At 42.0% G+C, this 14,924-nt stretch overlaps 1 protein-coding gene and 1 pseudogene across 1 annotated transcript in view; one reads left to right on the top strand and one right to left on the bottom strand.

Moving 5' to 3' along the window:
• Positions 1-14,721, top strand: part of MPP4 (MAGUK p55 scaffold protein 4) — a 36,180-nt gene extending 21,459 nt beyond the window's left edge. Inside the window, exons 13-21 of the mRNA XM_070241620.1 lie at positions 511-531; positions 1,861-1,875; positions 3,838-3,879; positions 6,006-6,176; positions 7,385-7,465; positions 10,456-10,549; positions 10,940-11,048; positions 11,960-12,094; positions 14,175-14,721. Coding sequence (XP_070097721.1) covers positions 511-531; positions 1,861-1,875; positions 3,838-3,879; positions 6,006-6,176; positions 7,385-7,465; positions 10,456-10,549; positions 10,940-11,048; positions 11,960-12,094; positions 14,175-14,366 — 860 coding nt within the window. The 3' untranslated portion in view covers positions 14,367-14,721. The remainder of the gene's footprint in view (positions 1-510; positions 532-1,860; positions 1,876-3,837; positions 3,880-6,005; positions 6,177-7,384; positions 7,466-10,455; positions 10,550-10,939; positions 11,049-11,959; positions 12,095-14,174) is intronic.
• On the bottom strand, positions 13,141-13,239 carry LOC111768945 (U6 spliceosomal RNA; annotated as a pseudogene).
• Positions 14,722-14,924: the final 203 nt, after the last annotated feature.

Genomic DNA, 14,924 nt, shown 5'->3' with positions numbered 1-14,924 from the left:
GAGTTGGTTTGTCTCAGACCTCTCGTCCCCTGAACCAGTCTACCCAGCCAGACCACTCACACGCTCTGGCTCCTTGCTGCACTCCCCTTGCTCAGGCACCCCCAGATCTTCAGGTAGGCGGCACCCCTCCTACATCTGCAAGCTCTCTGGCAGCCAAGCTGTGCAGTATCCAACAATCTGGAGGAGTTTCCCATGACACCCGACTTTTCCTGTCCCTCTGAGCCTCTTTTTTATTTTATTTATTCTCTTCTATTATTTCACTTATTTATTTTAAGCTCCTGCTGTACCCCTGCTTGTCATCACAGCCCAATAGCTTAATGCCATGTATCTCATTTAAGGCTTGTATATGCCATACAGACACCACTGACTTGGCCTTGATTTAGGAAAACGTTTTTCAAGGCAGTGTGTGTGCAGAAGCAGAGGGTCAGGGAATTAGACTGGTGAAATACAGACTCAGTGTGGATGGAAATGTAGTAACACTTGGTTTTTTGCCTCCATGGAAAACTACAGATGAAGAAACATTTGAATCTGGTAAGTAAAAAATGAGTATTTCATGCTGATTTTGAAATGTATATTCCAAATTTTGGTATAATTTACATACATATTTAGGGATATGATACAATAATTGTCTAAATACATCAACAGTAGAGTTGTAAGATACGGTAAATTTCACCTTAACCAGTACTTCCCTTTAGGGGCATTTTGGAACTCTGTGAAGGCAGTTTTTGGTTGTCACATTGACTGGGGGCACTGCTGGCCGTCGTTGGTAGGAGTCAGGACCACTAGACGTCCTGCAGTGTATGAGACCGTCCTGCGCAATCTTTCGAATGTCCTGCTCCTCACACTCATTACAAATAGAAGGCATACACAATAGTGACGTAAGTTTTCACGAAATGTAACATGGAAAACTCGGTGGTTTAGAAGATAGTCATTATGGAGAGAGACGTTTGAACAGATAAAAGACATTGCTTTGCAGTTATTGAATAAGTTATTCCGCGCATCTGTCTACTCCATACTGAGAGTAAATAACCTGGAGTGAGGTATCTGTGCTGAATTATTTTCGTTTTCTTTACCAGGTTATTTGTTATTGATAACACATGGTATCATCAAGTGTCTGTCCCTCAAAATCACGTTGACCTCTGTAGTAACAACATAGATCCCACAGAGTGTTTTTTAAAAACAGCAGCCTTTCGGGGTGTGTTGACGTTACTCACCTGCTTCCGAGTTCCAGCCTTGTGCTTCCTCCTGTTCTCCGTCCCCTCAGTCTGTAATTGCTCTGGCATATTGTCCCTACTTCAGTTGAGGCGATTTCCCTTTCTCTCATTATATGCGAACAAACCTTTGTGTTCATTCCGCCTGTCTTCAAGGGGCCAGCTGGAGATGGAAGCGTGTGACTGGACCCAGGGAGGGGTGAGGAATGAGGGCGCTCAGGCCAGAGGCTGCGGCAGCGCCTGCCCACGCATCTTCCACCCCTTCCTCCTCTTCACAGGAGCGCAGCCACATGGCCTCTGAGCAAAGGGAGGAGGCGCAAGTCAGTTGCCTTCCTGCAGTTTCTCCCTTTCAAGCTCCACTTTGTGCCAACCAAGTAGAGAGGAAACTTCGTGGATAAAAAGCCTTCAGGGAGAATAGAGATGCACACCTGGCAGGAAAAGCTGTCCCCTGAGCTGCAGAGTCGGGTCACAGGAGTTTCTGAGGCCTCAGTTGTGTGTTGTTCTTGGCCAGGCCTCCCCTGACTTACAACTTCCCTAAGGGTGACGTGAATGCCTCATTTTGTCGTTTGTCTTTACTTGATGACTGACTTGATCTTCTCAAAATCTTAACTTTTTCCATGTCTGTTTCTGCACTTACCCAAATATCTAGAGGAACTTTCAGAAGGTAATTGTTTTTATTTCCTGGATAAGCCAAATAGAACTATGTTCAGGATCTTTCAGTGCCTCAAAATAAAGAATCGACAGGATAACTTTTAAGATAAGATATGACTTTTAAGGGTGAAATCAATGATGAACTATTCACCTTCAAAGAAAATATTTTAAAATGAACAATGAAAGTGAGTAAGCTTTATGAATATATCCCTAAGTAAACATTTCCTTTTAAACTTATTGACATATTTCAGTTAGAAAAATATGCTTATTTAGCAGAAGATGAAATTAATATTAGTGGGTTTTCTTTATATTTTAAAATGTGTATTTAAAAAAACCCCAAAAGGTAAGAAAAAAAAGATTGTATATGTCGGTTCATTCTATGAACAAATGCTCTTTATATATTTTTTCAATGATCAGAACAGAGTCGTAAAAGTGAAGAATGGGGCTGGCCTGGTGGCGCAGCGGTTAAGTGCACACGTTTCTCTTCGGCGGCCCAGGGTTCACCAGCTCAGATCCAGGGTGCGGACATGGCACCACTTGGCAAAAGCCATGATGTGGCAGGCGTCCGATGTATAAAGTAGAGGAAGATGGGCATGGATGTTAGCTCAGGGCCAGTCTTCCTCAGCAAAAAGAGGAGGATTAGCAGCAGTTAGCTCAGGGCTAATCTTCCTCAAAAAAAAAAAAAAAGTGACAAGCAACATAGGTTAGTAAACAGTAATTTGAAAATGACTTTTTTTTTCTGGAGTTTATAGCAATTTTTCTGGACCCCACTGGAAGCAGAGACAGGAGTTGAAACAAGCCTTAGATGGTTCAGGCCCCTGGGCATGGTTTCCCTCACTTTTGTCTCTCAGATTCCTGGCCAGTCAGAAACAGTTGGCAGCCATAGAGCAAATGTTAATTTTGTACAGAACAAACCATTTTTTCTTTTTTAAAGATTGGCACCTGACCTAACAACTGTTGCCAATCTTTTTTTTTTTTGTCTTTCTGCTTTTTCTCCCCAAATCCCCCCAGTATGTAGTTGTATGCCTTAGTTGTGGGTCCTTTTAGTTGTGGCATGTGGGATGCTGCCTCAGGATGACCTGATGAGCAGTGCCATGTGCACGCCCAGGATCTGAACCAGCGAAACCCTGGGCTGCCACAGCGAAGTGCGCAAACTTAACCACTCGGCCATGGGGCCGGCCCCAGAAGAAACCATTTTGTAATGGAGAAAATAAAAACACATTTCTGTCTTTTTTTTTTTTTTTAACATCTCTTTTCTTTTATTTTTTGGTGAGGAAGATTCACCCTGAGCTAACACCTATTGCCAATATTCCTCCTTTTTTTTTTTTTTTTTTTGGCTTGAGGAAGATTAGCCCTGAGCTAACATCTGTGCCAGTCTTCCTCTATTTTGTATGTGGGTCACCACCACAGCATGGCTTGATGAGTGGTCTATGTCCACACCTGGAATCCGAACCTGCAAACCCTGGCCACTGCAGCAGAACGTACGAACTTAACCACTATGCCACAGGGCTGGCCCCTAAAAACACATTTCTAACAAAGGGATTAATTATAGGACCTGCAAAACACCTTAACCACAAGTTAAGGCCAAAGCCAGTTCATCTGTCTCTTTTTTTAAAATCAGTTTTCTTGTGGCATGTTTAAAAAAGCATACTCAATTTTTACGTTTTTGTTATGACTCAGTATCTTTCTCATAACTCTAAACAAGCCTAAAATAGCATTTTGTTCTCAGTCACACTAGACAGTATATTCAGTATATTGCTGAAATTCTGGAGTGTGTCTACACAGTCTGTGCATGTGAGAGGATGGGAAGCGCTCAGGACGTTCTTTAGTAAGCCACTCTAGGGTACATTCAGTTGGGCTGCTGTCCACTGACACAGTGTCACGTGAAGATCTGAAGATGATTTCATGCACCTGTTCTAAGTAAACTCCTCCTCCTCCTCCACATACGCTGCTCCTGCCTTTCTCTGTGTTCCAGACAAGGAGGAATTTGTCGGCTATGGCCAGAAGTTCTTTATCGGTAGGTGATGCTTAAGAAGAAGTGGGTCTTTGCCACTTGCTAAGTTACAGCCTGACACTCTTCTGAAAGCTTCTTTTGCTGATGGACGTTTCCAAACTTATTCCTTCCTCTAGTTTCCCTCTATCCTTTTTTGGTGGGGGGGTCAATATTCTGATCTATTATTGATCATTCATTGTAATTGGTCTAGCTTACACTGGATATCTTTTATTTGTCAAACACAGATCTTTAATTTACTTCCACTCTGTTCCAAAATGTGTTTATCTTACTCTAGAGACCAATTCTCTGACTACTAATCTTAGTGTTATGGCCACATTTCCATCATCTGTCAACTGGGCGGAGCTTTCTGAAGGACTGGGCACCACTCATTAAAACCACGCTGGGCTTCCTCCTTCCATGAGACAGTGGGAGAACAGCAGGGCTGCAGGGTCTGTAAAGTAGAGTGCGGTTCCCAGGCCTGGATGCATATTGGAACCATTGAGGGAGCTTTAAAAAAAACAGTGCCACCTATCTGTGTCCCTTCCAGAATAATTTAGCCCCAAAGCCATTAGTTAGGCGAGCAGGTGGGCATCTGCACAAAAGTGGAGAAGCAGCAGCCTGGGGTGGGGCATCAGAGCCTGTGCAGAGTGAAGAGGGCGTCTGTGCAGGGATGATGGCAAGCTGGCGTGGGTTGGCAGAGCCTGCCCAGTGAGTGAGGAGGGCAGTTGCCAACACTGGGGCTCTGATACGGCACAGCCTCTACAAAGATGCCCTCCTCACCTAGCCTGGGCTCTGACGCTGCCAGGCTGCTGATACTCACCGTCCCCACCTGCATAGGTGCTCTTGACGGACACAATAAGTAAATGTATGAGGATAATAAGAGTCAGGTTGCTCACCGCCAAGGAAGGGAGTTACATCTGGAAAGGGGGAAGGCTGGAATGGATCCCGTACTGTTAAATTGGCGTTGTAGCTGTTGATATAAATTCATGGTTTTCAACATAAATAGATACAGACATAGATGTAAGTGTGTGTATTTATATATGTATTATATATATATTATACATATACGTACATATATATACATACATATGTGTGTGTGTGTGTATATATATATATATATGTTTGTATAACTCTACTATCTGAGAGGACCTGGGAGCCGCTCTGTAAGTACCAGAAAGCCCTGTGATTTGCTAGGCAGATTAAGCAGGATCGTAGGAGTTGGGAAGTCATGGCTAAGATGTCCAGCTCTACCACTGAGCACACAGTTGTGAGCGACCACATCACCTGTCTGGGTTAGTGTGTCCATCTGTGGGTAATAAGCCTGCTCCCATTTCCACGTGGCCCGAGCCACTGTCCTCTCTCCCCAGGACACTGCAGCAGCTTCCTAACCACCCTCCCTGGAGCCTGCAGCTCCTCCCCCTACAGTTTACACCCTCTCTCACCAACCAGAGCGCTTCTTCAGAAACATCAAGCACATCATGTCACGCTGTCTCTTGACTACCCCGTGGCCTCCCATCCCACTTTGACCACAATCCAACACTTGCCTGAGGCCCTGTGTGACCTCCTGGCCTCCTCTCCACCCCTACTCCCTACCTCTCTCCCTACTGTCACTGCCCTTCAGCTTCTTAGGCCTCCCAGCTCCTCCTCAAGCTCCCCAAGCCCGCTCCTTTCTCTGCACCTCTGCAGTTGCCGCTCCCTCAGCCTGCACTGCTGTGCCCCCCAGGTGCCTCCTTAGCTGGCTCCCTTCCTGCTCAGTGTCAACCTAATGGAGCCTTCTATCTGAAGAAGCACCGGGGGACCTTCCACCCACTCGCCCTTCTTCTTAGCACTATTTTCGTTGTGGTTCGTTGTCTCTCCTCCCCCATGAGATGTCAATTTCCTGAGGCCGTGGGTTTGGTTTCGCGGACCGCTGTATCCCCAGCACCTGGTACAACGCCCGGCACACAGTGGGTGCTGAGGCCACCCAGGGGCATATGGGGCATTGTGTTATTCTTCCTTCATATCGCTTCCTGTCTTCTGACTTCAGACAGACGTGGCTCTGTGAACTAACACTTTCGGGTCACAGTCACTGCACGCTCCATCAGGTTGGGAGCAAGAAGTGCTCTCTCCTGCCCTGGATCTGACGTTCCGTGCGTTTCCACCCTCCCCAGCTGGTTTCCGCCGCAGCATGCGCCTCTGTCGCAGGAAGTCTCACCTCAGCCAGGTGCGCGCCAGCGTGTGCGGGGCCGGCAGCTGCCACGGCGCGGTGGGCGCCCCTTACGAGGAGGTGGTGAGGTACCAGCGCCGCCCTTCAGACAAGCACCGCCTCATAGTGCTCGTGGGTACGTCCCAGCAGGCTGCGCCTGCAGGCAAAGCTCTCCTAGATTCGGGGGCCTTGCACTGGGAGTAGTGGTAAAGGTGGAACTCTTTATGGAGCCCCATGTAAACACTTTAGAAAACAATAACACCTGTTTTATATGTGTTTATAAATAACACTTCATTGTATCATATTTTTCTTGTCTACAATGAATGTGGTATGTCATGATGTATATGGACTTGTAGGGTAACAAGCTGTATTATGATGAGGCTGTAATGGGATTTTTTGTGCCTGTTTAGAATTTGTTCTATATGCATAGATAAGTGTTCTCCCAGACTGGGTCACTGCTCTGTATTAGGAAAAAAAGCCCTTAAGTTTCATTTCCCTAAGAAATTTGTGACCATCTCCTTTAGAAACGTGTCTAAAATCTTCTAGAATGTATCTTTGATGCTAAAGCACAGGGCAAATACAGAGCTGGGGCGACCTGCTTTTGTGACTAAGATCTCCGCTGGTCCTTGCGGCAGTAGTGACCTGCCTCTTGCTGCCATCCTCTCTGTGTCTCTAGCTGTGACCAAGGCAGGCCCCTGCAGGGTGGAACAACATGCCTTCCAGCCAGGACCAGCTGCATAATTTGCAAGGCCCAGTGCAAAATGAAAATACAAGGGCCCTTTGCTCAAAAATTAAGAATTTCAACGTGGCCAGAGAAGAGTATTAAACCAAGCATAGGATCCTAAGCACGGGCCTTGTGTAACTGCACGGGTTCTGTGCCCATGAGGCCAACTTTGCCTCCAGTTGGACACGGGGGTGTTGATTCAACCACCTGTCAGGAAATGTGCCCCCGAATTCTGTCAGTCACAGGACCCGTAACTGTGAAGGCTGATTTCTGGGTTGTGGTCTAGTAGAAACTTCGTTTGAAGAGGAAAGGTAGGTTGTCTCAGATTGCCTGAGATGAGGCCCGAGAATTCTCAGTGTCCAACATTAGGTGAAGTTTGCTGGGGTGACAGGTTCCTGCGGTTTCCTACCTCATTTCTGAATGTTGAGGAAGTGTGGTTTCTCCATGGTTCACCAGGGAAATTCCTAAGAGTTTTCTGGGGCTGTTCCAATTTGTGAGAAGAGAAGCTATGTAATTTCCCTCAAAACACTTGCTCTCAAGTTTCTTCAGTAGAAGGACTAAAATGATTTCACCCTATTATCCACATCTAACGATTTCTGTATGTGACTTTTTGTCTTTAGGACCTTCTGGTGTTGGAGTAAATGAACTGAGAAGACAACTTATTGAACTAAATCCTAACCATTTTCAAAGCGCTGTGCCACGTATGTCTAGTTCTTCTTTCCGAGAGGTTCACCTTTTGGTAAAATGTTCTTTGCCCCTGCAGATGCGCTGGTCTCACGGAACTGCGTCATACCATCTTTGTTGTAGAAATCTAAGACGCAAAGGACAGTCCTTAATATTGCTGACTGTATTTGTTTTAATAAAGGGGATTGATTTACTGGCGTGTAGCTAGCTAGGCTTTTAAAAAGCGGCTTTGTCTTTCTTCCATTTCTTAACCATCATTTAGATGACCTTTCAGGAAAACTAATATTTAGCAATGGTAGCTAACATTCGTTCAGTACTTACTATCTTCCTAGCACTGTGCTTGACTGTTTGATGCCTTATCTTATTTATTTTTTATTTAAAAATTTTAATATATGCATGTATAATTTTAAATAAATCTGTACATTTGATTATACCATCCATGGCAGGAAGAGTGTGTGGGTCTGGGTGCTTCCCTTTCACCTCAAGGCAAGAGAGCAATTTAGGGAAACCACCTAAAGAGCTTAATATGTGTTCTCTGCAGGTTGAAGGTCACAGAAGACAGGTGTCAGTATTATACCTGAAAAATCTGAAGGATGGGAGCTTAGAAGAGGTGGCCAATGGCTGCAGTTTGGGAGGTAGCTGGCCTTTTAGAGTCTGTCACAGCCAAAGAGTTGTGATGATTCCCAAGGACCAGATCTGAGGGGATAATGTAGGAGAAAGTCAGCCGAGGTTGTCTTAGTTCCTGCTCAAGATGAAGCCTCAGTAGGAGGCCAAAAGTGGAACCCCAGATACCTCAGGGTGTGGAAGAAATCACAAATGACGAGCTGGAATAGAGATGGGTTTGAGATACTCAGTAGTTGTGGTAGTGGTGTTTGCAAAATAACCCAATACATCCTCTAGGAGAGAAAGAGCCAGATTTAAACATCTGCCAAGTCTAAAAAGAGCCAGAAGAAGCCAGCATCAGCATCAGCATCAGTCACATAAGGATTTTCCTGCCCTGTTTCCTCTCCTCTCTCTCTGCACGCTAGCCTTGAGGAATTATAAAACTGGGGGAGGACAGCAGAAATGCAGTGAAAGAGGGGAGAAGAAACGGACCATCCTCCCTGTCCTGAGTTCTGGCTTCTCCGACTGCCAGCTTCCCTGGGTGCAGCAGGTCTGAGACAGATGTGGGGAAGAGAGGCATGAAATAAACATGAAGTTCATAATTTTGATTACTAATGGGAATGGAATTTTAATTATTAAATTGAGGCTGAGTTTTGTGGCATGAATGGTTGTAGACTTTTTTTAAAACCTGCGAGTAGTCAGAAGATTCATAGGAACTGCTAGATTTTCATCCAGGGCCACGGGTAGGTCTTACCCACAGAAGGGCAATGGGAGGCATAAAAAGTTGCTTTATGATCACCTTCCATAGGTTGTGCTTTCCAAGTACTGTTAACATGTGTAAGAATGGGCATTAATCTCAAAAACAAAAACTACAGAAGAAATCATTTTTCAATAATAAAAATGCCCACAGAACATAGAAGAATTATAAGGAGTGTGGATAACCATCATCCAAAGTGAGAAAATGTTGCCCATATTTTGCTTTTTAAATTGAGTGAACAGTTTTGGGCTTACAATGAATATCTCAAGTTATGCACCAATTCACAGACTTTAACCTGCTGTGTAAAATACAGTCCACTAGAAGCCAAGGAGAAGCCGTCATCCGAGGTTTATGTTAACACAATTTACTGTCACCTGAGAGCCATAGTGTTTCACTAAGAGTTTTTTCAGTACAAAGCTATAGAAGTGGCATGACTATAGGAACTCTAGGGAGCTGAAGAGAGGCTTACCTAAAGAAAAAACAAAAATTACTCCCAAATGATATTTGGTTTTTGTGCCTCTTGAATGTCCATAACTCCTTTTATCATTTAGGGCCCTTTCCAAGCTCCTACTTGATCATTTCCATGTGTTAATATCATCAGGTGTTGATCTATTTCATCCTTAAACTTTGTCAAAAGCAAATACACAAATTTTTGATGAATAAAGAGGATTTGTTGCAAAGAAGGTTAAGGGACTAGCAGCTTTGCAGTATGTATATACAGGACACAGAGTTGGGACTGTATCTTATTCATCTTTGTGTTCTAAGAACCTCACACAATGGCTGGAACATAAGCACAGTACATGTTAGTTGAATAAATGGATGAGCAGACAAGAATCACTGTTAGGTATTCAGTGAACTGCTAGGTTCTAAAACAGGTACTATTTAAGTTGAAGAATCTCTAACCTAAGTGGTCATATCAAAGAGTCAGACTGACTCCAGACTCCACGAGTCCTTCCCTTCTGAAGATCCCTAAAACCGATCGCCATCTCACTTGGATATGAATGCACCTGGGCAGGATGGCAGACTGTCACGGGCTCTCTCCATTCCGAATCTGAGACAAGCTGGTGTAGTAGAAAGCTTTAGTCTAGGAGGAGTCAGAACACCGAGGTTCTTGTTTTCAACTTTGCTTTTCCTTAGTCTTATGTATGTAATTTAGTTACTCTCTAAAAGCTTCGGTTACTTATCAGTAAACTATAGATAATAACAGTCCACCTAGCTAGCAGTGTGAGGGACGAAACGAGATCTTGGGAAATTCACTATCTGAACATGAGCCACTGCTGCTGTTGCTACCTGGGGGCCTGCAGGCATCTTAGGGTTCACGCATAACTCATTACTGCCTGTTTTGAAGTAAGAGCAGGTGTTCCCTTAGGATGTCCCTCTCCTGGCTGAATACCTAATACCTTCTTGTCTATCTACTCTGTGAGCACTTAATAAAGGCTTATAGATTAACCGATTTTGATTTGAGAACTTCTACTTTCTTATCACCAATTCAGGCTCCCTCTTTTTGGTTCTGGCATTTTATTTATCTATGTTTATGTATTCATTTACTTATTTTGATTGGACACCTTTATCCAAATGCATATTGGTAATAAATCAAAACATTTTGAAGATTCTAAAACCTTTTTTAAAATTCCCTCTTTTTGATAGATACTACTCGTTCCAAAAAGAGTTATGAAATCAATGGACGCGAGTACCACTATGTGTCAAAGGAAGCATTTGAAAGCCTCGTGTATAGTCACAGGTAAGCTAGATGGTCGGAATCTGATTCTCGCCTCTGGAGTTTGACATTCAGATTAGATTCCCTATTTAATACATATTCCAAAGCTTCTGACTGAGGTAATTTCTTCTTGTTTCTGAAGAATTAAGCAAGGAAATGTAAATTGATATATTAGTACATGAAATCACTGGGTTCAGAGAGGGAGCACAATTGAGTTGAAAATTTTAGAGAAATTGGAGGAGTTAAGTACTAAATCTCCTAATATTTTTTTATCCTGTCGAATATCCACTAATTCTTTTTGTGCTAGTAAAGTCCACATAGTTTATTCTATTCGGTTGTAGTTTATCTTCACGTTACTACTGATAGTATTTTACTTGTAGAAAGAATTCTTGTTTCTTTGTCCCTCTCTTGCAGGATGCTCGAGTACGGTGAGTACAAAGGCCACCTATATGGCACCAGCGTGGATGCTGTTCAAGAAGTTCTCAATGAAGGAAAGATCTGTGTCATGGACTTAGAGCCCCAGGTGGGTCGGCAGTGGAATATTTCCCATCTCCCCAAAATAGTGAATGCATGTCATCCGTTTTGTGTACATGCTGTAGGCTGTAGGTGAGACATTTTATTCTGTTAGCCTTTTAAGGATAAGACCACTTCCCATATCTAAAAGCCAGGATCTTAAATGAAGGATCAGTTGCCAATATCTTGTCTTGGAGAAGAAATCCAGTTTCTCAGACATAAAAACAGAACTGAGCGAGTGCCATAAAAAAACTTGGAATCTTCTTTGACCTTGATCACAAAGGCAGCAAGGCAACTTCTTGTGGTGGGAATAAGATGTTGCTTTACACAGAAGGTGAGGTTCCTACGTTGTCATATGTATGGCTGCCTGTCTGAGACTTACGTGGAATGGAGGAGGAGCGAGCAAGTTAAGATAAAGAACATACAATGTGTAGGGCCCACTTTTTATGATCCTTGTAGTTTGCTTGCATTTTCTATAGTCAATTAAAAAATATATCTTGTGTGCTGAAGAGAATCAGGGGACAAGAGTTGTTCTTACTTGGGTCAAAGCTGGTGGTCAGTATGAAGATGTCAGTCCACCGTGAGATAATGGTAAGAGGAAAGTGAAACGGAGCTGATCCTCCTCGAGAGTCTGTCTTTGCCATTGTCCCATGAGATCATGTACAGAATCCTATCAGATTTCAGTACAGGTGTCATGGCTAATAACCGGAAGAGCAAGGATTCGAATGTAATTTTGATTCTAGAACCCCATCTCTTAATTATTAACATGATTTTTAGAGTTGAGGACTTGAGAGCACATGAAAATATACTCTGGCTAAAAATAATTGCTAATTTCTGATCTTAGAAATTTGAGAACATTCATGTTGATTCTAGGAAATTAAGACTTCTGTTATTAAATGTGCATTTAATTTTTCTGTGTAGGGTATTCAAGTGGCTAGAACTCATGAACTGAAGCCCTATGTCATATTTATAAAGCCGTCTAACATGAGTTGTATGAAGCGATCTCGGAAAAATGCCAAGATCATTACAAACTACTTTGTGGACATGAAGTTCAAGGTAAGATACAGAGGCAATGGATGTACGCGTTGTTTTGTTTTTATTCCCCTAGTGAAAAAACCACTGTTGTTTCCACAGCATCCCGATGTTAAGGAATGTAATTTCTGTTTCTAATGAATAATGCACTTATGATTTATCCTTTTTACATCATTTATAGATATTAAAATAAAGTTTAATAATTGCTATGATGCTACTCTTCTTTTTTCTTTTTTTGGGGTCTAGCTTTAAAAAAAAAAGAGCTCTCAAGCCACAGTTTGCAAAGACATACAGAAATTAGGTGTGCGTAGGCCTAATATTTGTATTCAAAATGGATTATTTATTTTACAAAAATGTTTGAAAGTTTACTTTAAAAATGCTCTAGTGAGGGGCCAGCCCCATGGCAGAGTGGTTAGTTCACGCACTCCACTTTGGCGGCCCAGGGTTTTGCTGGTTCGGATCCTGGGTGCCAACATGGCACTGCTCGTCAGACCATGTTGAGGTGGCATCCCTCATGCCACAACCAGAAGGACCCACAACTAAAATATACAATTATGTACTGGGGGGATTTGGGGAGAGAAAGCAGGAAAAAAAAAAGAAGACTAGCAACAGTTGTTAGCTCAGGCGCCGATCTTTAAAAAAAATGCTCTGGTGAATACACCTCATCTGTAAGATGAATTTTCTTTATATATATATATATTTTTAAACACAAAAAATGTTTATTAACGATGATGGTAATAATAGAGGGGCCAAACCAGGTGGGCTTAATCAGTGAACTCTTTTCTACAATAGGTGAATTTTTTCCAGTTTTTAAATAATTTTCATTAAATCCATATTAAAGATTTTGTCATAACATGTGTACAGCTCAATGAAATTTTACGTGTGTATGCACCCAGATAACCATCACCTAGATCCAGATATTACATCCACTTATTTTTGTGTGTATGGTGAAAAACAAAACACGAAACTAACCATTTTAACCATTTGTAAGTATACAGTTCAGTGGTGTAAAGTATATTCACATCATGAAACAGAACTCCAGAACTTTTTTATCTTGTAAAACTGAAATTAAACATATGGAATACTTCATGAATTTGCACGTGTCCTTGCACAGGGGCCATGCTAATCTCTGTATCATTCCAACTTTAGTATATACGCTGCTGAAGTGAGTACAAGGTAGCTTTATATTATCTTTTATCTCTCATTATTTTTATGTTCATATGTTTTTAATAATTACTATATGAAAGTCTGATACTCCAGTTTGCATTTCAGACAGTAGAGTCCATGGATATATTCTCCGAGTCTTATGGGCATCTAAAATTGTGTTCTCATTTTTATGGCAAGCTAAACAAATTAACAAAATTGTTTCTGGATCATGTGCATGGCCACCTGGTAAAGGAGTACCGCCACGAGGTTGCAGTGCCTGTGTCTATATTTGTGTTTAGGATGCATTGGCAACAAGATGTACTATTTTAATTGTTGTAGACAAATAAGAAAATAGCAGCAATCAATTTACTGCGTTAGTGCCAAGTAAAGGCCAAATGACTTTCACTTAACAAAATTTCACAATAGTAGAAATAGACAATATTATAGGTGAATTAGGTCATCATGAAGCAAAGGGTAATCTAAGTATGCCCAATTCAATAGAACTGGGTCATGCCATCCTCAGGTTGAGAGTGGTCATTTTGTATCTGCAAAGTAATGTCATTCTTGTCAAGTTAGTGTTCATTTGAAATTTATGTTTAAGTTTTATTTATACTTAACTGGTAAATTTTCTTTGGTTTTATGTTGTATATGGTTTGAGAGCTTCAAGTGTTTAGATAATAGAATAAGATAATTTAAGTCCAAATGGGAAGTTGAGAGGACTGGTCTGTCTAGGAACCGTTAATAAATTTCACGAAACCTTGCCCAACGGGATCCTAAGTAAGACTAAAGAGAGAAACGGTGTTTTAGAGTAGAGGTTTGGAATAGAGGAAATTTATTTGACCTAATTGTTTTTATAAATAGCTTCACAGCTGGATAACAATCAAAATAACAAACTGCGTACTATTTCTATTCGTCTCATTAAGTTTGTGCTATCCATATTTTTCTATTTCTCCTGAAGGACGAAGATCTCCAAGAGATGGAGGATTTAGCTCAAAAAATGGAGACTCAGTTTGGCCAGTTTTTTGATCATGTGATTGTGAATGACAACTTGCAAGATGCATGTGCCCAGTTGTTGTCTGCAGTTCAGAAGGCTCAGGAAGAGCCTCAGTGGGTCCCAGCAACGTGGGTCTCCTCTGATACCGAGCCTTAAGGAGGCCCTCCGCACAATGCTGCAGTTTTAACAGCGTTCCCCTGTTACAGAGCTCCGGACCAACAGCTGCCACCCCAAACAGCAGCATTTGCCCTGTTATAACGAGTGCAGCTTAAAAGTACTGCAGTTTATTAATCTTATTTGAAAACATATTTGTATTGTATGCTTACATAGAGTTACCTATTTGGCTTGTAGAAGAAAATGTTTTCCTTTACCTCATATGCAGTAACTCATAGAAATATGAACAATGCTAAGTTTCTGAGTATAAGAACCTTTCATAGATTTCCTTATGGTCTTTGTACAATTCAGATAAAAAGACCTTTCCTAAATAAAATAAGTAATTTCAGAAACTGTATTTTACCTTATGAAACTTGTTTTATGAAAATGGTTTTTACAAAAAGTGCCTGCTTGACTAACGCAGCAAGAAGGGTTAACGTACACATTTCACGTCTAACGTCAAGACCTGCAGAAACTGCACTTGGCCCCATCATTCTACACATAGGGCTACAAGGAAAAAAGTCTTCTGATCAGAGCTGTAAGTCATCAATTTTCCTAAAA

The sequence above is a fragment of the Equus caballus genome, chromosome 18 (genome assembly GCF_041296265.1).
Source record: "Equus caballus isolate H_3958 breed thoroughbred chromosome 18, TB-T2T, whole genome shotgun sequence".
Classification (NCBI taxonomy): domain Eukaryota; kingdom Metazoa; phylum Chordata; class Mammalia; order Perissodactyla; family Equidae; genus Equus; species Equus caballus.
The sequence above is the reverse complement of the archived record's forward strand: the minus strand, read 5'-3'. Positions and strand labels throughout refer to the sequence as shown.